The sequence below is a fragment of the Apodemus sylvaticus genome, chromosome 12 (genome assembly GCF_947179515.1).
Source record: "Apodemus sylvaticus chromosome 12, mApoSyl1.1, whole genome shotgun sequence".
In the NCBI taxonomy this organism is placed as follows: Eukaryota; Metazoa; Chordata; class Mammalia; order Rodentia; family Muridae; genus Apodemus; species Apodemus sylvaticus.
Window position 1 is genome coordinate 70,290,510 of NC_067483.1, and position 27,353 is coordinate 70,317,862.

Consider the following 27,353-nt stretch of genomic DNA (forward strand, 5'->3'; position numbering starts at 1 on the left):
GTCTTCGCTTTTCTGTACAGAACAAATGTGACACATCTGGTTTTTATAGAGGAAACCAAGGAGCTCCCATGCAGAGGAGGGTTATGTGAAAGATTAGAAAGGAGAATCCTCTTGGGGAGAGATTGGGAGGAGGGTGGGAGCCAGCTCACATTTTGTTTAAAAGAGCAAACATGGCTGACTGCAGCAGGAAGCACCCGAGTGCAGGAGGAATTTAGCTTCAGGAGAGGCCAGGCAGGGACTCATCCCTGAAAGGAGCCTTCTTCCCCTCCCCCTCCCCTCTTCTCCTCTTTCCACATCTGTCTGTCTGTCTGTTTCCTTTTTTCCATTTCTCCATTTTTCCCGTTCTCCCTTTCTCTCTTCTTTATTTTGAATCAGGGGTTGCCAAGTAGCCCAGGCCGGCCTTAAACATGACTTCCTCTCTCAGCCTTTTGAGCCTTAGGATACAGGTGTATGCTACCACACCTGGTTGAAAGCAGCTAGCTTGCCTCTCCTCTCTCTCTCTCTCTCTCTCTCTCTCTCTCTCTCTCTCTCTCTCTCTCTCTCTCTCTCTCACACACACACACACACACACACACAAACAAGTGGTCTTTCTTTACAAATTCATCAGCTCCTAAGTTTAATGTGCACAGCTTTTGAAACAGCAGAGATCCTGACTGAGCAGGCTATTGCTGTATTTATGTTCAAAAATGTATAAAAACTGTGAGGTTCTCTGAAGTAGGTGGTCTGTGGATTTTGATTTGGAGCAAAAAACCCTAGAAAGTTGGTCTGGGGTAGCTTCATGTTCAAGATGCACAGAGGCAAAGGGACACTGAATGACTTCTCAGAGGCATTTTGATTTAGAAAATGATTATCAGAAGATCTGGGGGAAAAAAGAGACATGTGTAAAATTTTTAGTGCTGTTAATTTAATGACAATTTTGTCTCAGAACCAATCCTCCTGTAGAACCTCCTGTAGCGCTGATCTAACAGGTGTTCTTCGTTTCTTTTGGAGGGGCAGCGTAATGGGCAAAGCTGCTTCAGTGGGGCCGTCACAGTGATTAAATGAGCTGAGGTCAGAGACGCCACGAGAGCATTGCCTGGCACCTGGAAAGCAGGCTGGCATGTGTATTGCAAGCAGTCAGATAGTAAAGATCCCAGGGTTTCAGGCCCACACCCTCAGTCCTCTTCCAAATATTCCACTCTGCCTCAGGAGCATAAAAGCACAAAGGCAAGGGCAATAAATGAGTGGGTGTGTCCATGTCCTCAGGAAACCAGCATGAAAACTCATGTTTTGGTCCCCGTACAGTAGTTCGCTGATTTTTGCTTTTCAGACTTGGTAATTTAATATAATGATTTGAAAAGAATTTTTAATAGTTGACAAAAAAGTAATCTGCTTTTATTTATTTTTTACTGCATTTTATTTATTTATTTATATTTATTTGTTTATTGTGTGTGGGTGTAAATATGAGTGCCCATACAGAGGTCAGAGGACATCTTGCAAGAATTGGTCCTTTCCTCCTGTGAATTGAACCCGTGATTCCTCCAGATCATGAAGCCTGGTGGGGTGGCAAGTTCCTCTGCCTGCTGGGCCATCTTGTCTGGCACAAGTAATCGACTTCTCATTAAGAACTAAGGATATATATATATATATATATATATATATATAATTTGTAACTTTTAGTTTTAAAAAATTTTGTTTGAGAATTTCATAGATGCACACAATACATTTTCATTTGTAATTTTTGCTTCTGAGTATAGTAAATAGTCTTAAATGCAACTATAAATAATATCAGTGAACTTTTGTGTATACGAATATGTATATATGTTTGTGTGTATTCAAGTGCGTGCAGTTGCATGTGTGTGTGTGTGCAGGGGTGCATGCAAATGTATGCAAGCATGTGTATGTAGGCCAGAGGTGAGGCTCTGGTAACGTTCCTCGGGCATTGCCCACTTTTGTCTTTTGAGATGAGGTCTCTCACTGACCTGGAAGTCATTAAAATAGACGAGGCTGGCCAGGGTTACCATGGAAACTGTCATCATCTCGCTCCCTAGTTCTGGGATTAGAAGTGTGTGCTGCCACATCTGGCTTGTAAAATGTGGGCTCTGAGGCTCAAATTCATATTCTTATGCTTACAAGGCTTTGCCCGATGGGCAATTCTGCAGTCCAATTAAAAGAAAGAAGTTTCTATGGGAAGAGATTGCCATCAGACTGGAAAGGTGCGGGGGAGGGGGGACTTCAAGGGGAGAGAGAGGAGAGAGGGGCTGGTTTAAAGATAGTGCCCACAAAGCTTTGATGCAGTAGTTCTCAACCAGTGGGTGGAGACCCCCACAAGGGTCCCATATCAGATATTTGCATTACAATTCACAAGAGTAGCAAAGTTACAGTTATGAAGTAGCAATGAAATAATTTTTATGGTCAAGGGTCACCACACCATGAGGAACTGTTTTAAAGGAGTGTAGCATTAGGAAAGTTGAGAACCAAGGCTTGGGGGGATACAGAAGAGCTATTTACTTAGATCTTCACTATCCTGACCTTTGTCTCCTCTGCAGAGGCTTGGTCTGGTTTCTGGGTATATCTTATCTTCCACAGTGTGGTTCATGGAAAGAGATGCTATCAGGAGTGTTTGGAGCCTGCTGTTTGCTATGTTGCTCAATGCTTGCTGACGCTGAATGGCTTGTGCCGCTTTTAGTTTTCCATTCCAAGAAAATGTCTTTCATAACTGACAACTCCCCTCGTATCCGATAACAAAGACAGCACATTCCTGAGATTTGCCTTTCTTACCTATAATGTTAATTCTAGGTCCTGGCTCTGTCACTGTGACAGTTTCATTTCTTATTCTTTCAAATGGCGATGATTAAATATTACTGCATAGCCAATTTTCATTCTAAATCTCTTTGAAATTATTTTCCTTTTGAGGCAGGGTGCCACCATATAGCCCTGGCTGGCCCATATTTTGCTATGTAGACCAACCCAGCCTCAAGTTCACAGTGATCCACTGCCTTGACTCCTTAGTGCTGGGATTAAAGGTCTGCACCATTGAGCCTACCTCAAGCGCGTCTTCAACTCCAGCTGACATACAGATCTAATATTATAAATGAACCTAGACAGATTCTATTTGCAAGGAAAGTGCCATTTTTAACAATAGTTTTAGAAAACTTTATGCTAATGAATAGAAATATAGTGTGATTTTATAATGAATAAAATAAACGATTAGGAAGTACTTCATCAAGAGTGGAGTTTTCATAAATAAGCATATTACATGGTGAGGTAATGACCATTAGTTCCAGAGTTTAACAAATTGGTCTTCAATTGAAGCATCATCTCAAGACCAGCTGTTTAGGACATGCTCTATAATGTCCCCCTCCTCAGTGACATCTGTAGAATAGGTATTATATATAGCGTCAACCAATCTCACAGTTGCTATGAGAATTAAATACAGTAAAATACATAATGTCCACACAGCACAGTGTCTACTCTGTGAGAAATAGGATCTATTGTAGCTAGGGGACCAGTGTTTTTATCAATATGCAGGAGCTGTGTCTAGTTCCTTAGCTTACGGTATAAGGAACTTAAAGAATATCTGAGCATTGTTGCTTTTGGTCTCTCCTCTCTTTTTTGTCCACCAGTATCTCTGAGTGATCTCTCATAAAGACAAGAGAGTAGACCCCAATAAGTGGGAATGGTGACCAGAGTATGCACAGGAGCAGCACTGAGCATAGTGTACAAGATGTGAAATGTCTACCACAATTTAAGTTCTTCAGTGTGTTGCCTTTTTTTGTCTTTTGAGAAAGGGTCTCTCTATGCAGTCCTGGCAGTCCTGGAACTCATTTGGTAGGCTAGGCTGGCCTCAAACTCATGGAGATCCATCTGCCTCCCAAGTGCTAGGATTAAAGGCATGTGCTAGCATGCTCAATTATGATTTATTCTGCATAATTTTACTGATTTTTTAAATTATGTAACTCAAAACCCGCCACGCCTGATGGCACTATCTACCTGTGCTGGTGTTATTGTAGATACTGAATGGAGACTGATGAATTTGAGGAAATAGGATGATAAGAACATCCTGTGACTTTAATTTAGTTTTATATCTAGACCTAAGTCTTCTGATCTCCCTGTTATTAGTCCCCCTACTTGTTCCCCTGAAGTAAAATTCTAATGAGGATGTAATTTCTTCAGTCTCCCTTTCAAAGAGGCAGTGGAGAAAAGTGTCATGTGACAGATTAGAACCCCTGAAGTTGGAAAAAGAAGGCCAGAACAACAGCGAGAAGCCCCAGGATCTTGAGCAGGAAAGCCACTGGGGTCCCTGCTGAGGGCTGGAGAGTACGGGTCTTCAAGGGCTTCAGGATCCTCTGCTTCTGGGTGAGGATGGCATTCCTGGCTCCTTCCCACTGCCCAGGTCCAACGAGGCGGTACTGGTAGGAATTGCAGGGTCCGAAGTAGAGTCTCACAGCCAGTTTAGGGTCTTTGAAAAGGAGGGAGATGAAGTCTGGCTTTGCACCGATCTCCAAGGCGAGTTCATCCAGGTAATCAATGTAATTGGTCTGCAGTATCTGGCTCTGGCTTTTCCCAAACCTTAATGAAGTAAATAAAATGGGCTGTTTCATCAAATGCTCTAAGTTGTATCTTAATACAAGGCACTCAATAGCTGTTTAAGTCATAAAAGAACGAGTGAACAAAGTCATGAATTTTGGCTGAATCTCTGGGAGGTTCCATCAGGAGGCTTGTATCTCAGATTCATGAGTAGGCAACAAAATTATTAGACAAATTGATGGAGACCCTAGAAATGTAATGGTATTGCAATGGTGACTGCTATTTGGTACTTATTAAGCTGCTATAAGCGTCCAAGCAAGAATGTATGGCTCAGAATCAGTGCAAATGCTCATGAGATGGTAGAGAGATAGTGTCTTCCAGCAAAGGGATGCATAGAATTCCCTTGTTACACTGCTAACGTACTCTGTAGTCTGGCTGACATCTAGTAGATGCTCATTGTATGTTGGATGAATTAGAACGTGAACATGAGATAACTCCTTATGTCTGTAAGGCAAGTCAGTTTTCCAAGAGTACACAATTACAGTCAAGCTCTGTCCCACCCTAACAAAAATGACAAACACAAGTAAGTTTTGAGAGTGCCTCAGGCTACCGTCACCACTACTGCCACCATTGCCCCATGACATTCCCTAAATGTGGGTGGTCTGAAAGGATATTGAATCCCACATGGGCATCATAAATGAGATTAGCCCAAGGAAAGATGTCCCGACTTGGCCACTATTTTGTTTATTTTTTGAGTAATGGGTTCTTGTACTGACTGGTTCTGTGTGTTAACTTGTCACAGGCCGGAGTTATCACAGAGAAAGGAGTTTCAGTTGGGGAAATGCCTCCATGAGATCCAACTGTGGGACATTTTCTCAGTTAGTGATCAAGGGGGGAGGGCCCCTTGTGGGTGGTGACATCCCTGGGTTGGTAGTCTTGGGTTCTATAAGAGAGCAAGCTGAGCAAGCCACGGGAAGAAAGCTAGTAAGTAACATCCCTCCATGGCCTCTGCATCAGCTCCTGCTTCCTGACCTGCTTGAGTTCCAGTCCTGACTTCCTTTGGTGATAAACAGCAGTGTGGAAGTGTAAGCTGAATAAACCCTTTCCTCACCAACTTGCTTCTTGGTCATGATGTTTGTGCAGGAATAGAAACCCTGACTAAGACAGTTCTTAAACTCAGATGTCTAAGAACCAAATAAAACATCATCAGTTTACAAAGTTCCAGCCTCATCCATCTATAGAACATTTGACTCATAGGTTTGGCCTGGGCTGTGCTCTCAGACTGCACCTTTAACAGCTAGCTGACTCTCACAGGCACTCAGGTCCCAGTGTTTCAGGACACACTACTCCATGTAGACCTTGTGTTAGAAGGCAAATGCTTACAGCTCAACTCTCTTTTCATTTCTTTCAACAATGTCTGTCATCATAGTTGTCTCCGAAGGCAAGCGACACAAGCCTAGAAAACAAAAACAGAATTTGGTTTGAGTAGTGAGTTTGGTTTCCATGGCATTGATTTGTGTTGTAGCTGTTTTCCAAAATCAAGTTTGGGCCATTTAGCTGTCACTGCAGGCAGGACCTCTGTGCTTCTGGACGGCAGGGGTGAGACCTCTTGTCGCTGAGCATGGCCAGTGGCATAGACCATGAACTGGGGAAGCCAGAAAAGGGGTTGGAGAAGGCAGCATGCCCGTGAAACTGTGTCAAGTGGGGTGGGTTCTATTCTGGTAGCGGCAGGACAGTGTTAGAAGAGTTTCCTGGATGATGTAACAAGCTTAGATTTGCCCTTTGGGAAGATCCATCTGGCTCCTTGATTTTTAAAAAAGCCAGGGGAGGTGAACTTACCATTAGGGAAACTAGGTAAAAGGCTGTTGAAGGAAATCTGGTGAGAGAGGAGAGTGCCTCCCCCCCCCCCCCCCAGCTGGCTAGATGAAACAGTGTGGTGAGGGCTAGAGAGATGGCTAGGTGGTTTAGAGCACTGACTGCTCTTCCAGAGGTCCCGAGTTCAATTCCCAGCAACCACGTGGTGGCTCACAACCATCGACAATGGGACCAGTAATGGAATTCTGTGTCCTCTTCTGGTGTGTCTGAAGACATCAACAGTGTTCTCACATAAAATAAACAAATAAATAAACGTTTTTTTTTAAATAAGTGTAATAGTGTGGTGATCCCCCTCCTCTCTTTCCCTCCTCTGTGTTTGTGGTGTGTGTGTGTGTGTGTGTGTGTTTGTGTGTGTATGTGAGCCCATCTCCCACACTCAGGTATTCTTCGGGCTTCAGATGGGAACAATGGGCATATTCTTGCATTCCTGTGGCCAGACATCTAGCATCTCAGACGTTAGTAGTCCAAAGCTGAGTCTGCCATTCAGACCCTCCTGGCTCTATTCTCAGCCACAGCTGCTCTCCAGTGCTGGTCCATGATTCTTCTCCTTTTCTATGTCGAACCACAAAGCATGCTCTGCTGCCTTTAGCCTTGGCCGTGTCTAACACGTTTGTTCTCATCGCCATTTTGTCTTTCAGCTCTGGCCCTGGGGTGCATTGTATTTTAGCACAGGTGAGTGCTGGCGCTTTCTCAGTGGTCTTTGAGTTTCTATCCCTGACTATTAAATATATGTTCCCAACTATGATGGAATTACCTTAAATGCAAAGGAGACGATTCCTATTCTTCCAGTATAACCCTCCATGGTACCTCTGATTAGGAGCTTTCTAAGATGCAGATTCCAGGTTTTCAGGCCAGACTTAATCTGTATGGCTTCCTAAGGGTCATCTAGATAGTTCTTAGGTGCACACGATTTGGGAAGAACTGGTTTATATTTTTCTTTTTTTTCCTTCTTTCTGCCCTCCCTTTTCACCCCCTTTCTTCTTTACTTGCAAGAAAGTCTTTCTAGAAGCCCTAGCTAGATTGAACTTGCTCTGTATCCCAGGCTGTCCTTGAATTCTTATCCATCCTCCTGCCTCTGGAGTGCTGAGATTATAGGCCTGGAACTACTTGAGAGGTAGAAGCATGTAATCTGGAGTTCAAGGCTAGCCTTGGCTACATAGCAAGTTTGAGGACAGCCTTGGTTATATTAGATTCCTTTTCTCTCACCTGCTACAAAACAGAAACAGAAACAAAACATAAAAAAAAAAAAAAAGCAAAACCTGCCTTCCATTTACTTTTTATAACCCTGGGTCCTCAACACAGTACACAAAGCTTTGTGTCTGTCTTCTCATGCCCTTCCTCCTCCTGCAACGTGGGGCTCGCAGTCCTCCGCAGGCATCCTGCCTCTGTGTCTTTTGCTCAGGAAACCCCTTTTCTGGATCTGTGAAACCAGGAAGCTTCTTGGACCACGCGCCAAGTCTCTTCCATAGTATGCATGTTGCCAGCAAAGCACTTGTCATCTTATTAAAACGACTTGTTTACATTTTTTCTGACTCACTAGATCTCAGTACAGGCTAGGTGGGAAATGAGACTTGCTGAACAGAATTGAGCCCCCAAACCAGGAGAAAAATTAGCCTTTTGAGGAAGGGGAATGTTGCACAGACAACCCTTTGAAAACTTTTTTTTCTATATTCTTTGTTTACATTCCGAATGCTTTCCCCTTTCCCCACTCCCCATCCATCTCATAAGTCCTCTTCCCTCCTCCGCCCATTTCCCAATCACCCTCTTGTCCAGCGGGTAGAGACATGGTAATGTGCAGGCAACCCGAGATCTACCTCCGTGTCCCACAAGGTGGCAGCAGAGAGACAACTCTCCATAGGGTAGCTGTGCTTTGACCTCCCCACCCACTCCTCTCTTTGACACACATACACACACACAGATGAATAAAGTTTTAAAAATTAAGACAAAAGTGTAAAACTTCCGCCGAGTTGAACATCTCACTCACCTTTGAAAACTCTTGTCGCCCAACGTGCCTGAAGCTCTACAGTTGGGAAGATGGAGCCCAGAGGCTGGATGAGACCTATGCACGCAAGGGTTGGCTTCTCCAGGCGAGGGGGAAACATGGCTTTGTACAGCGAGACCTTATTATCCTCCACTTTAACCAGTGAGTCTTCCAGGAAAGGGAAAGAGAACGTATACCCCGTGGCAAAGACAATGACATCTATGTTTTCCTCTACCGTGCCATCGTCGAAGACCACGGCTGTCTCCGTGAGCTCCTTCACTCGTGTTTTGACTTTGATGGCTCCGTACAGCAGGCGGCTGGGGAGATCGTCATTCAATACAGGTTCCTTCATAAGATATCTGAGGCACACAGGAAAGAACGCATTCAGCGGGGGGGCACTGACACTTTTAGGGGTGGCGCTGAAACTTCAGGGATTTCCCCCCCCCCCCCGAACAGCTAGGAAACTAACTCAACTAGTTTGCGCGCCCTGAACTGTGTTATTGAACTCACCCTAATCTTGACAATCTCAAGTAGATGATAAAGGCAAAATCAACCCAAAGGTAGAAGTCGCTCCAGGGGCTTAGATATGATCCCAGCACCTACTGTTAATCTTTGAATTTGCTGGTAATTACCACCCTTGGGTGCCTCTCTCTCTCTTTATGCTATGTAGTTTTCCTTATTTGTAGCTTCATTTTACTCTCTACCTGATAGTAAATAAGGGAAAATGGACTACATTAGCAATGAGACCTACTATGGGGGACAGTGTGAAAATCAACGCATAAAATGAAATGTGCTGATCCCAAGATCCATAGGAGCCCTGTTTGTGGTGGCTTGGGTGGTGGAGCAAAGTCTGATTGTATTTCTAGAGTTCTTGGTTTGTAAACCACTTTCTTCTCTCTCTCTCTCTCTCTCTCTCTCTCTCTCTCTCTCTCTCTTTCTTACATAAGGCAATACGTGGCATAGATGCTGTACTCATCATTAAGCTTAATGGGGGCATCTATTAAAAGACTCTCAATCAATGTCTTCCCATCCTCAGGGGACTGCTATCAACTGAAAAAGGTAAACATCAGGAATGTTTACTTTGATATTAGCAAATATTTGTCTTCTGGCTCTGAAGGAGAGATATGTTCCCAAGGGAACAGCCTTCAGGGTACTTGGGCCTGGCAAAGGTTGGCCTGTCAGATGGAGAGCTGTCTTTTTCCCAGCACCACGCTCTGAGAGGATCACTGACTCTTGAGGAGCCTTGGATGGTCTGAGTGTTAGGAAGCTCTTCCAATCAATCCCAACCCTGAGTTCTGGAGCAGCTTCTGAGACTCTATCTCAGCCTCGTAAATGTGTGGGCTTTTTCTTTTGTTTGCTTTTCATTGTTATTTTTGTGTGTTTGTTTTTGACACACAGTACAGATTTGGAATTAAAACTCCAGGAACAATACAATTATACACACTGCTGGCTTACAGCCCGAACTACCATAGCAAATAGGACCTTTGCAAAGAAAGGTCACATCAGGCAACCTTGGCTGTGGTGAGTATACCGCATAAAAGAAAAATAACAGTACTTGTTCTGTGGCACCAGACCATAATTTTCATGGTTGAACCAGCGATTCATCTGTTGTTCCATCATCAGCTTGACGATTGTGCGGGGCAGGACATTTCGGAGCATGGAGCTAAATCTAGTATGGAACACCATGTCCCAGGGGTAGCCATCTTCAGAGATTCGGCTCATGACCCAGGATCCATGTCTGGTGCTGATAAACACCTGGTGAACAGAAATTCCAACAGCAGGTGAAATTGCCTGCCGGGCTTTGACCAGCTGCCATCAAAGGTGTTTGGTGGCACAGTTGGCTGAGTTCTGTTTACTGTATTAGTTTGTGTGCAGTGTATGTGTGTTCATGTGTGAAGATGTATGTGGGTATGTGCACCTGTGTGTGTGTGTGTGTGTGTGTGTAAGTAGGTCAGAGATCAACCTTGAGTATCATTTTCATTGTTATCCATCTTGGTTTTTTTTTTTGTTTTGTTTTTGAGACAGGATTGTCATTGGCCTGGAGCTCACTAATTAGGCTAGGCTGGTTGTCCAGGGTCCCTCCATTTGCCTCCATTTGCCTCTTTAGCACAGGAAGCATGCACCACCAAGACTAGTTTATGAGTCTCCCTCCCTCCTTCCTTCCCTCCCTCCCTACCCCTTCCCTCCTTTCCTTCCTCTTAACTCTTTTTCATTGTTTAATAGTCTCATACATTTATATAATAATAACTTTTAATCATTTCCTTTCCCAATTTCCCTCTCTGGTTCTCAACTGTGCCACCAAACACCTTTCATAGCAGCTGGTCAAAGCCCAGGTCCCCTGCTTGTGAAGAAATCACTTTGTCTACTGAGTTACTGCTCCAGCTTGCAGGTTCCATTTTAAAAGTATTTAACTTCAAAGTGAGGCCCTCCTAGTTCTTTCTCTTCTCTTCAGCAGCTATGGCCTGACAAGGGCTATCTGGTAACATGCACTGATAGAGGAGTGCCCCAAAGCATTGAAAAGTTAAAGTGACAGTGATATATCATCTATCTAAAATCTATCTATCTATCTATCTATCTATCTATCTATCTATCTATCTATCTACTTATCTATCTATCACTCATCTATCTTCTCTATCATTTATCTATTATCTATCATCTATCTATCTATCTTTATTATCTATCATTTATCTACCTATCACCTCAATTATCTATCTACCTATCTATGGTCTAGCTATTATCTATCTATCTATCTATCTATCTATCTATCTATCTATCATCTACTTATCTATGATCTATCATCTATCTATCTATCTATCTCTATTATCTATCATTCATCTACCTATCACCTCAATTATCTATCTACCTATCTATGAACTAGCTATTGTCTATCATCTATCTATGTATCTATGTATCTATATATCTATCTATCATCTACTTATCTATGATCTAGCTATCATCTATCTATCTATAATCTATCTACCTATGATCTAGCTATCATCTATTATCTATCTATCTATCTATCTATCTATCTATCTATCTATCAATCATCTATCCATTTATCTATCATATCTATCATCTATCATATCTATCTATCATACCAATCTATCATATCTATCTATCTATCATACCTATCTATCTATCTATCATATCTATCTATCTATCTATCTATCTATCTATCTATCTATATATCTATCTACCTATCTACCTTTATGAGACAAGTCATCACTGGACTTGAGCTTGCCAAGTTGCAGGCCCCTGGCTAAGAACCCTGTGGTCCCGACCTGTGTCTGCCTCCCACCACTGTGCCCTACCATGCATAATTTTTAAAATATAGGTTCTAGGGATCAAACTCAGGTCCTCATGGTTGTGCAACAAACACCTTTGTGACTGAGCTCTCGTTATCCTTGCACTATATTTTAAAAGTCAGTACTTAAAATATTAACAGATGAAGCCATGCATGTTAGTGTATGCCTTTAATTCCAGCACTCAGAGGCAGGCAGATGTCTGAGTTTGAGGCCAGCCTGGTCTACAGAGCAAGGTCTAGGACAGCCGGTGCTGCACAGAGGAAAAACCCGCTATCAATTACAAGCCACTTTCTCACTAGGTTTCTTGGGTAAAAACTCTCACTCTTTCTCTTGGGTAAAAACTAGGCCTTCTACAGGAAGACCAACAGAGTCAATTAGCCTGGACCACTGGGGACTCTCAGAAACTGAGCCACCAACCAAAGAGCATACATAAGCTGGACCTAGGCCCCCCTCCCCCACATATGTAGCAGGTGTGAATCTCGGTCTTCATGTGGGTCCCTCAACACCTAGAGTCTGGGGCTATCCCAAAAACTGCAGCCTGTGGATTCTGTTCCCCTAACTGGGCTGCCTTGGCAGCCTCAGTGGGAGAAGACGTGCCTAGCCCTGTAGACACTTGGTTGCCAAGATGGGGGGATGGCCAGGGGAGAACTCCACCCTCTTAGATGAGAAGGGGGGAAGAACTGTGTGAGATGGGGACGCGGAGTGGGGCAGTAATTGGAATGTAGAATGAATAAATAAATTAATTGAGAAAAGAAACACACACACACACACACACACACACACACACACGTACATACACAAAACAGAACTAGGACTTATGTACCGGGAATATCCAGTTGAAACTTTCCATTAAAAAAAATGAAGGCACCACAGCTCAGAGAAGTGGAACAGCTTGTTCTAGGATACATGGCTGGTTAGTTGCAGAGGCAGGAGTTAGACTCTCGCTTCTTGGCTTCTAGATTTCTGATGCTATTACAACTGGCAGCCACCTACTACCTCGTAACAGACTTTGGTGTACACCTGCGCACTCCAGACATCTCTTCCCACCCCTTCCACACTGTGCAAGATAAGCAAAAGCATCGCACCTGCGCTGCCGTCTTACTCAGTTCAGAGGCAATATCTGCGGCTGAGTTTCCTATTCCAACCACCAGGATGCGTTTCCCCTCGAACCCCACTTGGTGCTTGTATTGGCGGCTATGGAAATACTGGCCTTGAAACCTCTCGATACCTTCAGGAGGAAGAAGAAGAGGGAAACTGAGCTTCCAAGTAAACAATTATGACAAGTTAATTTTAATAAAGCTTTCTCTTTCTGATTTCTTCCTCTCTTACAGAAGTTACGATAGTCAATTATTAAGCTGTAAGTGTAATTTCCACAAGAAATACAAGGTCCATGTGAGAGGCTGGAGTGTGTGTGCTTGTTAGAGGCAACCAAATGGTTTTGATGTACAGAGAGAGGCCAGCCGACTGCTGGCATCTCACTAGCTTTTCTATGTTGGATAGTCTAATGACACTCTGGTTTCGCATAGTAGATACCTTTAAAAACCGTTTTGAAATAGTGCTTTTGTAATTGTGCAATAATTATAATAACATTTATCACTGATTTGCAAAAAGCAAATCAAACCAAAAAGACTCTAAAACTAGGCCTACAGAAGCTGCTCATTGACACCTCAATAAGCATTTGATTGTTAATAACCCATAAGTCTTTCCAACTAGCTACTGTTATACTTTCCAAGAATATACAGCTTTATTAAAGGGTTCTTCGATTTTAGTGCGGGCGGTTGTCAGATGGAGCCTGGTTTTGACCTGCTGTGTCCGATATTTTCCAGGAGGACTCTGGGAAGGAAGTTCTCTCTGAAGGAAGGCTGAGACATCAGGACAGCTGGCTCCAGGGATCTACCAGTGCGTTCTTTCCTTCGTCTCTGCCCTACCTCAGTGTATATTTCCAGAACTTTTTCCTAGTAACCCTTGACAGGCAGGAAAGACTCCAAGGAAGGAGCAAATTTACCTGGGTTTGTCAGGATAGAGTAATCAGGGTAGGCATATGGTTAAAAGGGCCTCTCGCAGACAATGAATTTTTGTGAGAATACTTTGCATTTCTAGGAAAAACAAACGATGCTGGAGGAAGTTGCCTGAGCTATGTGTGAAGACTCAGAGAGACCGACAGAAACAAAGATGGTAGCTGGCATCTTTCAGCTCCCCAGCTGTATCCCGCCCACTCTTACTCTCATTCCGTTCACAGCAGCAAATCCTGCCTGTCCACTTAAACGTGCAAGCGAGATGCCTGGAAGCCCCGGGCTCCAGGCCGAGAAGCCCCGCAGCCTCACCTGGAAAGGACTTGAGCGGCAGGTGAGGCTGGATGTGATGGCCGCTGCAAACCATAACGGCGTCAAAGACAGCACGCTGCTCTTTGCCATTGCTCTGAATATAAACTTCCCATTGCCCGGAAGACGCGAAATCTGGGCGTTTTTTCACACTAATGACGGTTGTCTTGAACAAACACAGAAAAGGCATCATTAATTACTTCGGCAGCGCCATGCTGGTAGGGATGCGGGACTGTAATGTGTAACCCAATGGGTTTCTTTTGAGTTCATCACCAGTCTCTAAAGGCAAACTTTGCCAAGTGGGCCCTTCTTTATATATATTTCTTTATATATATATTCTATATTCTTTGTTTACATTCCAAATGATTTCCCCTTTCCCAGTTCCCCCCTGGGAAACTTATGTCCCATAAGCCTTCTTCTCTCCACTCATTCTCCAATCACCTCTCTCCTTTTTCTCTGTCCTGGTACTCCCTTCCAATGCTAGATCAAGCCTTTCCAGGATCAGGACCCTTTGTTATGCTAATTGTGTCTTGAGAATTCAGAGCTTCTGGGCTAATTAATATCCACTTATCAGAGATTGCATTCCATGTGTATTCTTTTGTGATTGGGTTACCTCACGTAGGATGATATTTTCCAGTTCCAACCATTTGCCTAAAAATTTCATGAATTCATTGTTTTTAATTGCTGAGTAGTATTCCATTGTGTAAATATACTACATTTTCTGTATCTATTCCTCCATTGAGGGACATCTGGGTTCTTTCCAGCTTCTGGCTATTATAAATAAGGCTGCTATGAACATAGTGGAGCATGTGTCCTTATTGCATGCCGGGGAATCCTCTGGGTATATGCCCAGGAGAGGTATAGCAGAGTCATCCGGGAGTGTCATGTCCAGTTTTCTGAGGAACGCCAGACTGATTTCCATAATGCTTATACCCTCTTGCAATCCCACCAGCAGTGGAGGAGTGTTCCTCTTTCTCCACATCCTTGTCAACACCTGCTGTCTCCTGAGTTTTTAACCTTAGCCATTCTGACTGGTGTGAGGTGAAATCTCAGGGTTGTTTTGATTTGCATTTCCCTAATGACTAATGATGTTGAGCATTTCTTAAGGTGCTTCTTGGCCATCCAAATTTCTTCAGGTGAAAATTCTTTGTTTAGATCTGTACCCCATTTTTAATAGGGTTATTTGGTTCCCTGGGGTCTAACTTCTTGAGTTCTTTGTATATATTGGATATTAGCAAGTGGGCCCTTCTTAATCTTATGGCCCACATAGCGGGCAAACACGGGCTATCCTCAGAAGACTGTCTGTCATTCATAGGATGGATCTACCAGGAACTGGAGGGGGGCATAGGAAATATGACTGGACATTTCAATGTGTTTGCAAATATAGATTCCATGAAAACCAGCTGTTATAAATTAATATAACACAAGCCTGGTACTTATAAAATTAAATTGCTAAAAATTTGCCACGTATTAAAAATAATCCCCAGTAAATTATTTTTTTTCAGAACAATTTCAAATTTAACAATGCAACATGCTCAATAATAACATGTGTTTCTTTGTTGTTGTTCCTGTTAGTAGAAAGTACAGGGAATGGTAACTCCAAGTATAATTCAAAATGATCTGATTATCTGTCCGTTGGTGTAGATAACATGGAGAAAAAAGAGTTAGGAGAAGTAGTTACCACATACACCTGAGATAAATGAATAGTCAAAAGTGTGTTTAACCCTTTTCTATGAAGAACTTAAAAAATACATTTTGACACAAATTCATATATCTCTTCAAGAAGACATGAGACTTGGAGACATCAATGGTTAAAATACAGCTTCAACATTATTTTTTATCATCACTGAAACGTTCAATTTTAATGGATGGCTTTCCATTCCTGTTTATATGTACCATCAAAAGTATCAGGAGGCATGAGGCTACTTTTTGGGTGTAATACCATGCTTTCGGCTTTCACAGCCCACCAAAGTGAGATAGTTTAATTTCTTTCATTGCCAGCCAGAGTCCCTTTGTTACCAGAAAGTGAACTGAGCGGAGGCAGAGAAATCCACTTCCCATCCATGTATAGTACCTGAAACTGAATATATTTTAGAAGATCAAATTTCTTGGCGAAGATCCTGAAATATTCCAGGAGTTTAGAGTTGTGCAGGAAGTTGGGGAAATCCTCTGGCATTGGGAAGTCACTGAAACAGGACATTTCTTTGCTAGTGTTGGTGATGACGGAGCGGTAGATGCTAGCTCGGCCATCCTCCACGGTTTCCTAAAGTAAAAAGTGAAAAAAAAAATCAGCGGTAATGATTCAACACAAGTCTTACTTGTATTAAGAGTCTTCTTCTGGATTCTTCAGTCTTCAGTGCGGTGAATCGTGAATCGCTCTCCCTGCTGTGTCCCCTGGGTGCTGAGGGGCAGCGTGTGTAGCCCTGTAGCCTGGCATTCTTGGTCCAGAACCTGTTTGCTACCAACTAGCGCTGCTCACTGGATGCGCTATCGGTGCTGGTGGGACTGGAGGTAGAGGCAATTTTTTTGAAACATTTCAATTTTTTTTAAACTTTCATTCTTCTCTCATACATCCAACCTGAGCTGTAGTTCTCCCTCCACTCCACCCAGACCCTCCTCCTCTGTTTCTTTTCCAAACAAACAAACAACCGGGCCTCTCAGGATTATCCGTGGGTTCACAAGATGCACTAAGACTGGACACGAACCTTCCTATCCAGGCTGGGTGAGACAACCCAGTAGGAGAAAAAGGGTCCTAAGCATAGATAAAAGAGGTAGAGACATCCCTTGCTTCCATTGTTGGGAGACTCACAAGAGCACTAAGCTACGCAACCGTAATGTACACGCAGCGGACCTAGGTCAGACCCAAACGAGACCCCATTTACTGCTTCAGTCTCTGTGAGCCCCTGTGAGCCTGGCTTAGTTGACCCTGTAGCTGTGTTCTGGTGCTCTCGACCTCTCTGGCTCCTCTAATCTTCCCTCCTCTTCTTCGGGGTTCTCCTGGTTCTGCCTATTTTTGACCTTAGGCTAGGGGAGCCCAGCCCACCGTGGATGATGTCATATCTGGGAAGGTGGGCCTGAGCTGTATGGGAGAGCAAGTTGAGCGAACCAGTAAAGAGCTTTTCTCTATGGTCTCTGCTGCAGTTTCGGACTCCAGGATCCTGCTTTGAGCTTTCGCCTGGCTTCCCTTGATGGACAGTAGCCTATAGATAGAAATGAACCCTTTCCTCCCTAAGCTGGTTTTGGTCCGAGTTTTATCACAGAAATTGGAAACAAACCAAAACCTTAAGCTTGATTTTTAATATTCACAAAAGTGCCTTGGTAAAAAAAAAAAAACAACAACCATATAGCACTTTATGATTGAATTAAATATTTTCTTCTAAAGTCACTCTCTGTACAATATCCTTCATGTAAATTTATGTAAATAGCCAAGCTTGAAGATCAGAGCCTATAAATCAACTTATGGCCAGAGAGGCTTTTATTAGGTGATTTAAATAATGGTACCCAAGATCTCTTCAGTACATGCTTCTGTGTTTACAAAGACTAAGCTATTAAGTCAGAAAAATAGTAGTTGCTGCTTGACTATGCATTAGGGTGGCTGTAAAGACCGTAGAGTTTGTAGAAACTCATTAAATGAAAGAGATTGCTTAGTCTTGCTTGTTTGGCACCATAATCTCTCATGCAGAGAAGTTTAAAAAGAAAAATGAAACATTCACTTGCAATCCAAGCAGCATTTTTAAATGAAGCATGCATGTTTCTTTCTTGGAATTTTTTTCTTGTAATTTTTGTTAATAGAAAATTACCCTGGGCTGGAGGGATGGCTCAGCGGTTAAGAGCACTGACTGCTCTTTCAGAGGTCATGAGTTCAAATCCCAGCAACCACATGGTGGCTCACAACCATCCGTAATGAGATTGGATGCCCTCTTCTGGTGTGTCTGAAGACAGCTACAGTGTACTTACATATAATAAATAAGTAAATTTTTAAAAAGAAAGAAAAGAAAAAAAAAGAAAAGAAAAGAAAAGAAAGAAAGAAAGAAAGAAAGAAAGAAAGAAAGAAAGAAAGAAAGAAAGAAAATTACTCCTTGCCTTCTAAGCTTTTCAGTTCCTTGTTTTCTGGCACTGTTGACCACTTTCAACAGTCACGGGTAGATAGCAAGATTCCCATCTCAAAACTGTCTACATAAAGAAATAAAACAACAGAGAACAAAAGATGAAAGGGGCAACCTGTACTAGAAGAAGATGAGCTTATTCTTCCGAGTTAGATGTGGGCATCAACACATCTCTTTCTCTTTAAAGAGACAGGTCTGGACCAGTCTGTGCCTCTCACTGTGAGACAGGGGTGTGAGAGGTGTTCCACAGTAGGGTCCATTGTTCTGGAAGATGCCCTTACTCCTCAACATTGACACTGCCAGAGCTCACTGAAGGTTCATCAGGGTACGTCAGTTACTACTGATAGAAAAGCAGAGCTGGCACACCACTCGCTGTTATACATGGATGTTGTGCAAGAGAGGTTGTGCTTGGTCTAGGTAAGTTAAAAAAAAGAGCAAGCTTATGTGACTTATTGTTCACTGAGTGGACAGTTCTCTACATATGGAGCCTCACTGGGTCTTAGTGTCAGTCTTTAATGTATACTCACTGTCAGGGCAATATAGAATTCTGTAAGTATTCTTAATTCCTGCTCAACGTAGATTTATTTATAAATATCCTCCTCCCTTAACCCCCTTCCTCTTTCTTCTTCCTCATTTAATTGTTCTTCATTTTTCTATTCTCTTGTGCCCATCATAGGACTTCCCCATGAGCTGTGTGCTTATTTCTCCTGGATTAGAATCTTAACTTGGATAATAACCCTGTCCTAGTTGCAGGCGGCATGGGCAAAGACATCCAGGGCAGAATATGAAGTTTTTAGAGTATGCTGGTCTCTAGACAGAGAACATTTATAGTGCTCTGTACTGGCTGGTTTTGTGTGTCAACTTGACACAGGTTGGGGTTATCAGAGAGAAAGCAGCTACAGGTGGGGAAGTGCCCCCATGAGATCCAGCTGGGGGGCATTTTCTCAATTAGTGATCAAGGGAGGAGGGCCCCTTGTGGGTGGTACCATCTCTGGGCTGTATTCTTGGGTTCTATAAGAAAGCAAGCTGAGCAAGCCAGGGGAAGCAAGCCAGTAAGAAACATCCCTCCATGGCCTCTGCATCAGCTCCTGCTTCCTGACCTGCTTGAGTTCCAGTCCTGACTTCCTTTGGTGAACAACAGCACTGTGGAAATGTAAATGGAATAAACCCTTTCCTCTCCAACTTGCTTCTTGGTCATGATGCTTGTACAGGAATAGAAACCCTGACTAAGGCATGGTCCTACGTGTATAGAATTTAAAAAATGCATTATAGTAGAATGAAGTGTTTTCCAACTTACACAAAGGGATACAATGATTTGACCTTTATTTTCAAACACCAACTTCAAATTGCATAACACTACAGTCATACAGTTATATAAACTTTTTTTCTGGTTGTTTGATAATTGAACACAATGTCCTTGGCAAGACTGAATACTTGGGGTTTCCTAGTCACCACAGTCTTAAAATGGGAAATACTTCATTAAGCAAAGAAATGTGTTTCTCCTCCACTCCTCCCACACCTCTCAAGACTACATAATTTTGAGTAGTGCGGAGTAAACAGTAAGGATCCTGTCAAGACATTCATGGTGCTGATTCCACCGCCTCTCAATGCTTCTGCAAAGACAGACAAGTTACACAACCCAATTTCCTTGTGTTTCCATGTAAAGTGGGATTGGTTAATAATGCAAACATGAAACAGTTGTTTCGAGGTTTACAGAGATTAGATAAAGTACCCAGCGCCTGCCTCCAAATGTGTGATCAGCCAATGTTTGCCTCTCTCACTATTGTTAACAGACCACGAGAGTGAACTTAGCCAAGGCAGAAATACATTACTCATCTAAACTAAGAGTATTTGTTACACAGTAGCCAAAACATTAGGACTTTCCCAAGAATCAGCACATTGCATAGAACTGAGATCGGAATCTCTGTTAGGTACAGTTTTATAGGAGGGTTCGAGGGTGAGAAGACCTCATTCTGACTTTTGGGTCCTGACACAGATTTTAAGGCCATGCTGAAATGGTCTTTGGAAGGTTCACTTGTATAGATTACCACCAAAGAGCAATGGTAGCACAGTCTTTTTCTGAGGAGAAAGCAATAATCTTTCCTGTAGACTTGACTGCTAGAAGCATTTTTTTTTTTGACAAAAGCAATGTCTGGTTGGGAGCAGTAGAATGCTTTAGAATGTCTAAAACCCTGTGACTCCTCTGCAAACCCCTCCCTGCCTCCATCTCCCCACCACCATTCACCCCACAACTCCCGTCACCAAATTCTTCATACATGCTTCTTCATATATTTTTTTGGCTGAAGTAGAAGCCTATGTGTTTGGGTAAATTTAGATAAAATTGGCACAATTTTCATAGTCCTGAAGGGAAGCTGATTAATATTGACTTAATAAACAGGTGCTTATCAAATGCTTATCTTGGCCAGATGGGAACTGGGGCTTGGAGACAGGAAGTAAACAGTACAAGACTTCCTGTCTTTGAGGAGCTTATTTCTATATTGAATTAAAATGCATCTGGGTCTTGGAGCTATAAAAGCGAGGATAGAGGGAGGGAGACTTTCTTCTCTGCTAGGTCTAGAACACATCTAGCACTCAGCGTCTGCTGAAAGAATAGAAGAATGATTAGTGTCAATCACTAGCCTTCCTCTGTCTTTACAAAAGGAGCTTGATGGTATTGATCATCAAGTAGCCTAATGCATAAAGACAATAGACTTTCCAATAGCATACTATACATGTCACGGCATTTTGTGCATTAAAATGTTATTTTTTGTTTTGTCTTCTTTGAGGAACTGGGGATTAAGCTCAGGTATTTATACCTCTAAGCACATACTTGTGCTTTTCCAGGAATATGTACTAGTATACTTTGAAACAGGGTCTCACTAAGTTGCCCAGGCAGACTTTACATCAGCCAATCTTTGGGGTAGCTGAGATTACAGGATTATACCACCAGGTCTGGGCTTAAAAACACATGTTGTTTGTTTGTTTTTATTTCATTTCCCCTCACTGTATACTGTAACTTTCTTCTAGTCTATGCATACAAACACCACTTCTTCAAAATGTTTATGGAAAATCAAAGTATATTTCAGACAGTTACGGACTAGGCCTCCTAGTGCTGTATATTTGCCTGGAGAGGACCCATATGTTATGCCAAACATTATTCCATAATTAGTCATTAGGATGCAAATGCCTGCTATATTGTGTTATGCTGTGATAAATTTATTTAAGAGAATTCTAAGTTAGGGTGAGTCTGTCACCTCCTCCGGAAGGGACACAGAAGAGTCTGGTTAGCTATGTGAACAGAATGGGCTGTTAAAGAAGAAGATGCCTAAGACAGAAGGAGGAAGGCTTCAGTGGACACAAGCGATAGATGGAGAGATGCTTGGGTCAGGGAGGAGGCACACCACATTGCAAGCCTATTTAGGAGCTGCTCCAGGTGCTCACTTTATGCTTTTATCTTTTTATCATCAATATTCTGTTTGTTTCCTTTGAGACAGGGAATCACTATGCACCCTAGGCTAGACCGAACCTTTTTGTACAGCCCAGGGCAGCCTTGAACTGGATATCTGTGCCTTAGCCTCCTAAGTGTAGGGAGTACAGATGTGACTTATCATGCCTGGCCTTGCGACCAATATTTCAGTCAATAACTTTGACAAAGATAAATGCAGATGATCATATTTGTGTATACTCAAATGAGGGTGGTGTAGCAAAGATGACAGATGATTGAAATTTCAAGTAAAATTTCTTATCCAAGGCCAGGCAAACTAAATAATGTTTAATATTTATACATATGAACTTTTTTTTTTCAACAGGGTTAGAAACCCATTTCACAAGGATAGACAGCTTGGGCTGTCAGTTCCTCAAAAGAAAAAGATCCAAGGGTTTTATTTGGTTCCAAACTCAAGATAACTCTTGACATGTTGACTACTTCTACCAATGCAAGAGGAAACGTGATGTGCTGGCGAGTCTGCTTCTGTTTGTTCTCGGTGCCATTGCTGATGGGAAGTCTTATATCCCTTACCAGCCATCTTTGGCTTTATAGTTAAAGTGGGCTTAATATTGAATAATGTGGGATGCTATTGAGAACATAAAAATGAGCTAATCTACATGAAAATAATGATGCAAACTTTTTTTTTGTAAGTGCTGAAGACATAGCACTCAATTGTTATAGTTGGGGTGTGGTATCCAGGTGAAGTTTAGTGTAAGTCATAGTGGGGAGACTCAGGTCATCGAGGATAGATTTGTCAAGGAAAGTGACAGTGTCTACTTCATTGTTTAACTCCTATTACAGTGTTCGGTGTCTCTCTGATCTGGAAACAGATATGTTTAAAGGAATCTATTAATTTGGAATATTAGATCTCTCGAGTCACATGTTAAGAGATGGTAATATTTCAGGCTGATTGTAGACAAAAGAGACTGAGATACAAAGAGATATGTAGACCATTACATGAAGGTACTGCTAGGACAGAGATCTATATATAAAAATTCCCATCAGAAAATAGTATATATTAGTAATTTCCCTGTGACAGGATATCAGAAGCAGAATAAATTAATGACTGCAGGAAGATATTTTTTGTTTGTTTGTTTTTTTCTTGGAATTCTTCACTAAGTGTGGACCTAAGGAATCATACAGATCTTCATTTTTGTTCTGTTTTTTCCAATGGTGTTCCCTTTGGGCAAACTGTTTATTACAAAACTTAGCTTCCAATTCAGCCATCAGTGAGGAAAACTGTAAGATCTACCCCTAAAGACATGAAGAAAAATAATGCATGCCAAGTGCTTCTTTGCTGGAAGAACTGCTAAAAATATTTAATTAACAACCCTGTCTGTCAAATGGATGGGACTAGGAAATATCATCCTGAGTGAGGTAACTCAGACCCAAAAGGACAAGCATGGTATGTTCTCACTAATAAGTGGATGTTAAACAGTATAGAGTACTCAAGCTATAGTCCACAGAACTCAAAAGGTCAACAAGCTGAAGGGCCCAAGTAAGGATGCCTCAGCCATCACTTTGTACTTGAGAACAAAAAAATCACAAGTGGGGAGGGAAAGTAGAGGGGGGAGGGAGTATATGATCTGGTATTGGGTGAGGGAAAAGGATTGAAACCCCAAGGGCCAGCAGAAAGAATGGAAACAGGCAACCTCAGGAGATAGGAGGTTGGGGGGACCCTCCAGAATACACCAGAGACATGGGAGGTGAGAGACTCACAGGACTCAAAGGGAGGGACCTTAGATGAAAAGCCTGACAATAGGGAGAGGGAACTTATAGAGCCCACCTCCAGCAGTATGACAGGGCATCAAATGAAGGAGAGGCAGGCCATCCCACAGTCACAACTCTGACCCATAATTGTTCCTGTCTGAAAGAACTACAGGGATGGAAATGGAGAGGAGCCTGAGGAAAGGAGGTCCAGTGACAGCCCAAAGTGGGATCCAGCCCAAGGGGAGGCCCCAAGCTGGACACTGTTACTGAGGTTATGGAGCACTCACAAAAAGGGACCTAGCATGACTGCAGCTGAAAGAGTCAGATGCAGAGATTTGCACCCAACCAATGACCAGAAACAGCTGACCCCTGTTGTTGAATTAGGGAAGGATAAAAGAATCTGAGTAGAAGGGTGACCCTGTAGGAGGACCAGCAGTCTCATTTAATCAGGACCCCCAAGATCTCTCAAACACTGGACCACCAAACAGGTAACATACAGCTGGTGCTGATATGAGGCCCCAACACATATACCATAGAGGACTGCCTGGTCTGTGTTCACCCAGAGATGAGGCACCTAACCTTCAAGAGACTAGAGGCTCCAGGGAGTTTAAAGGTCAAGTGGGGTGAGGGGTGGGGACATCCAAGTGGAGACTGGGGGTTGGGAGGAGGTACAGGATGTGGAACAGTTAGAGGGTGGACGGGGTGATGGTAGTGGGGAATAAAATGAGGAGTGTAAAAAAATTAATTAAAAAAACCCTGCCGATAATGGTTTGATCTGGAAAATATCATCCTAAGTGAGGTAACCCAATCACAAAAGAATACACATGGAATGCAATCTCTGATAAGTGGATATTAATTAGCCCAGAAGCCCTGAATACCCAAGGCACAAATTGCATAACAAATGACTCCCATGAAGAAGTATGGAGAGGGTCCTGATCCTGGAAAGAATTGATCTAGCATTGGAAGGGAATAGAAGGACAGAGAAAAAGGAGGGAGGTTATTGGAGAAGGGATGGAGAGAAGAAGGTTTATGGGACATATGGGGAGGGGGGATCCGGGAAAGGGGAAATCATTTGGAATGTAAACAAAGAATATAGAAAATAAAAATATTAAAACAAAAAACAACCCCCTGCCTGTACTCCAAAATGACACCAGGGGGCGCTAGAGACCCTTCTGGAAGAATTCAGTACCATCTAAGCCAAGCAAGGGACATAGATTTACCTTTTTTTTTTTTTTTTTCTGCTTTTGTTTTTAAGTTGCTAGTTCTACATGTGATCTCAAAGGACTCTGTGTCAACCTGGGACTCGGTTAATAATTTCTCTTAGAGCCAGCGCTGGACAGTGTAACTAAGAAGCAGTATCCTGGGGGGTCAGCATAGAAGCCCAAAGCATCCTTTCCAGAATCTTCTCCTCTTGGAAGTATAGTTTCCTGGTGTCCAAGATGCTCACGGGACCCCAGTGGCAGTCTGTCCAATTTTGCCTAGTGTTTCTCTCTGCAGAAAGGATGCCTTTGAAAGGAGAAAATTATTTATCTTTCTCTATTGGATGCAATGTTAACAGAGGGTTGGCGTGTGACAGAGTTATAGGAGCTAGGAAATTATATATTTAACTTTATCCAATAAAGGTTTAATTAATTCCTATTTTAATCTTTTTCCAAAAAGACATAAGAAACCATCTCTGATTTTGAAACACTATGCTCTGAAACAGGGTCATGAAAATGTCACGGGGTAGTAACCACCTTCCTGGAGTGCATAAAATCATATTGTTGGTAGACCATTCAAAGTAACGTTTACCTCTTTAGCTAACAAATTAATAACAAAGGAATACTTTTTGCTTAGATATTAAGTGTTACACATTAAATATGTTATAGGTCATTGAAATGACTCATGGGGTAAAACAAAGCACAAACCCAATGATGGGAATTCAATCCTTACACCCACGTAAAGGTGGAAGGAAAGGACCAATTCTAGAAAGTTGCCCTCTCACGTGTGTGCTGTGGCACTGGACCACCCAGGCTCACCTCTCTCTCTCTCTCTCTTTCTCTCTCTCCCCTTCTCTCACACACACATACACACACACACATGCACAGACACATAAATCACATGCACAATCATGCATGTACACACATGCATATATATATGTACACATGCAATAACAATAAATAAAAGCTAAATTTGCTACATTTAGGCACAAAAGAAAATCCTGTGTATGAGTCAACAGTGGAGAAGATAAAAAGTTACCAACTAAGACGGGAATGACCACATATTATGGGAAAAGTTGTAATTCCAGCAACCAGCGATTATTATTACTGTGATTTCTTCCTACGAAGCTACTCATATCGTATAAAGGTCAATTTCTCCATCGTGAACTCTGTTTACACAGTTGGATCAATTCATTTTCATTTGGCACCTGTGTACCATTTGCCAAGCAATATATATATATATATTGAAAAAGTAATGAATGCATTTCCCCCGTGAGACAGGGTTCTGTGATGCAGCCCAGGCTGACTTCACATTTCGAATGCTCCTGCTTCACGTGTTCCAGGCACGTGCCCCCACTCTCCGGAGGGAATGCCAATAGTTTCAGTCACAGACTGTAAGTCTTTATAGTTGTCTGTGAATCTGTTGATACAATTTTGGATGACAGTCAGTAAATAAAATGACTTTAATAGAAAATACCCAATAAAGAGGTTCACAGCAGTTATACTAGAATATAACCAGAAAAGCTCAGTACAGAAACCTGGCTTATTTTTCAGAGAAAAATAGAGTCAGCAGGTGATAGGGGTTCGTTCTCTGAAGAAGTACTTTGCTCAATGATTAGAGATGATGCCATAAACTTATTAATTCTATGCACTGCTATTTTATAAAGGGCTTTCTAGTCTTAGCATATTATCTAATTGGCATATCAGAAAATGATAAAAAAAAATGGGCTGTTTTGCATTAGCTGGATTGTAAGGAGAAGGTTCCTTACATCCCTGAATTGATCACATGGGTCGCCACAGTATTGACCTGGGACAGACGCCAGCCTGAGTTTGTTTCCTGGTTAGCTGCATAAATAGAAATAAAACTGGATCAGAGCTGCTTAAGATATCTTTTAATAAGGCCCATCAGCCTCCTTGCGATTTCAGCGTGACCTGTTCTGAGATAAGGAAAGTCTCACTTACTTTGAATCTCCACAGTCCTCCGATGTCTTCAGTCCTTTCAAAGCAGGTGGGCTCCAGACCCTCGTCCACACAGCACTTTAGAGAGATCAGGCCACTGACCCCTGCTCCAATCACTGCGACCTTTTTCGCCATTGTCTCCTGCCAATGAGTTCATCAATCATTACTGCTTAGCAAGGATATAGGTAAGAGAATCCTGCAGTGTGGTCAGGCAACTGACTTTCCACAGGACGGGTGGTAATTTAATAAGCAGCACTAATTGAATAAAATGCCTCACTAATCAAATCTTCACTCTTCCTCCCCTTCAGAGAAACTTGTCTGGTCACATGACCTTCATTGTAAACTTGTTTACAATGTCCTGGCTTAATATTAAAAAGGAATCCGTTTGAGCAAGCCAAGTTATTCAACAAAGCAGCCCTGGGGTTGTGAACCAAAGCTGGTTGCGTTCTTTAGAGTCCCGAGAACTTCCTCCTCAGCCTCTTCCCCCAGCGACATCCTTACCTTTATTTGTGCTTTTTAGCACTGTTCCCTTGGCAGAAGAGCTTCCCCTGAGGGTTGTGTGAGGAGAGATGGGAGTTTTTAAGAGTTGGAAGAGGCTGTAAGAAGTGGGAGGAGCTTTCCTGTGCTTGAGCAGTCAGCCAGATGAACCTCCAAGGAAATTAAGCAAGAGGTCTACTTCCTAAGGTCAGGAACACCGAACACACAGCAGATGATCTAAGAATTAAGTGTAGACAATGTGCATTAGCAAATTGAAAAGAGTAGACAAATAAAAAAAATTAAAACCATCCCTACTTTTACCATCCAGAGATACCTACAACCACCACTATTGGCATTTAGCAACTTATCCTACCTATACATTATATGTGTATATGTGCCCATGCATACACTTCTGCACGGAGGT

General features: G+C 42.4%; 1 protein-coding gene across 1 annotated transcript; it reads right to left on the reverse strand.

Moving 5' to 3' along the window:
• Positions 1-884: 884 nt before the first annotated feature.
• Positions 885-27,049, reverse strand: Fmo2 (flavin containing dimethylaniline monoxygenase 2). Its single transcript, XM_052200532.1, has 9 exons — positions 26,954-27,049; positions 26,456-26,593; positions 16,066-16,254; positions 13,995-14,157; positions 12,756-12,898; positions 9,921-10,120; positions 8,369-8,724; positions 5,893-5,965; positions 885-4,551 (listed from the first exon to the last, which is right to left on the reverse strand). The coding sequence occupies exons 2-9, from the start codon at positions 26,585-26,587 to the stop codon at positions 4,200-4,202; spliced, it is 1,608 nt and encodes a 535-aa protein (XP_052056492.1). The 5' UTR covers positions 26,588-26,593; positions 26,954-27,049; the 3' UTR covers positions 885-4,199.
• Positions 27,050-27,353: the final 304 nt, after the last annotated feature.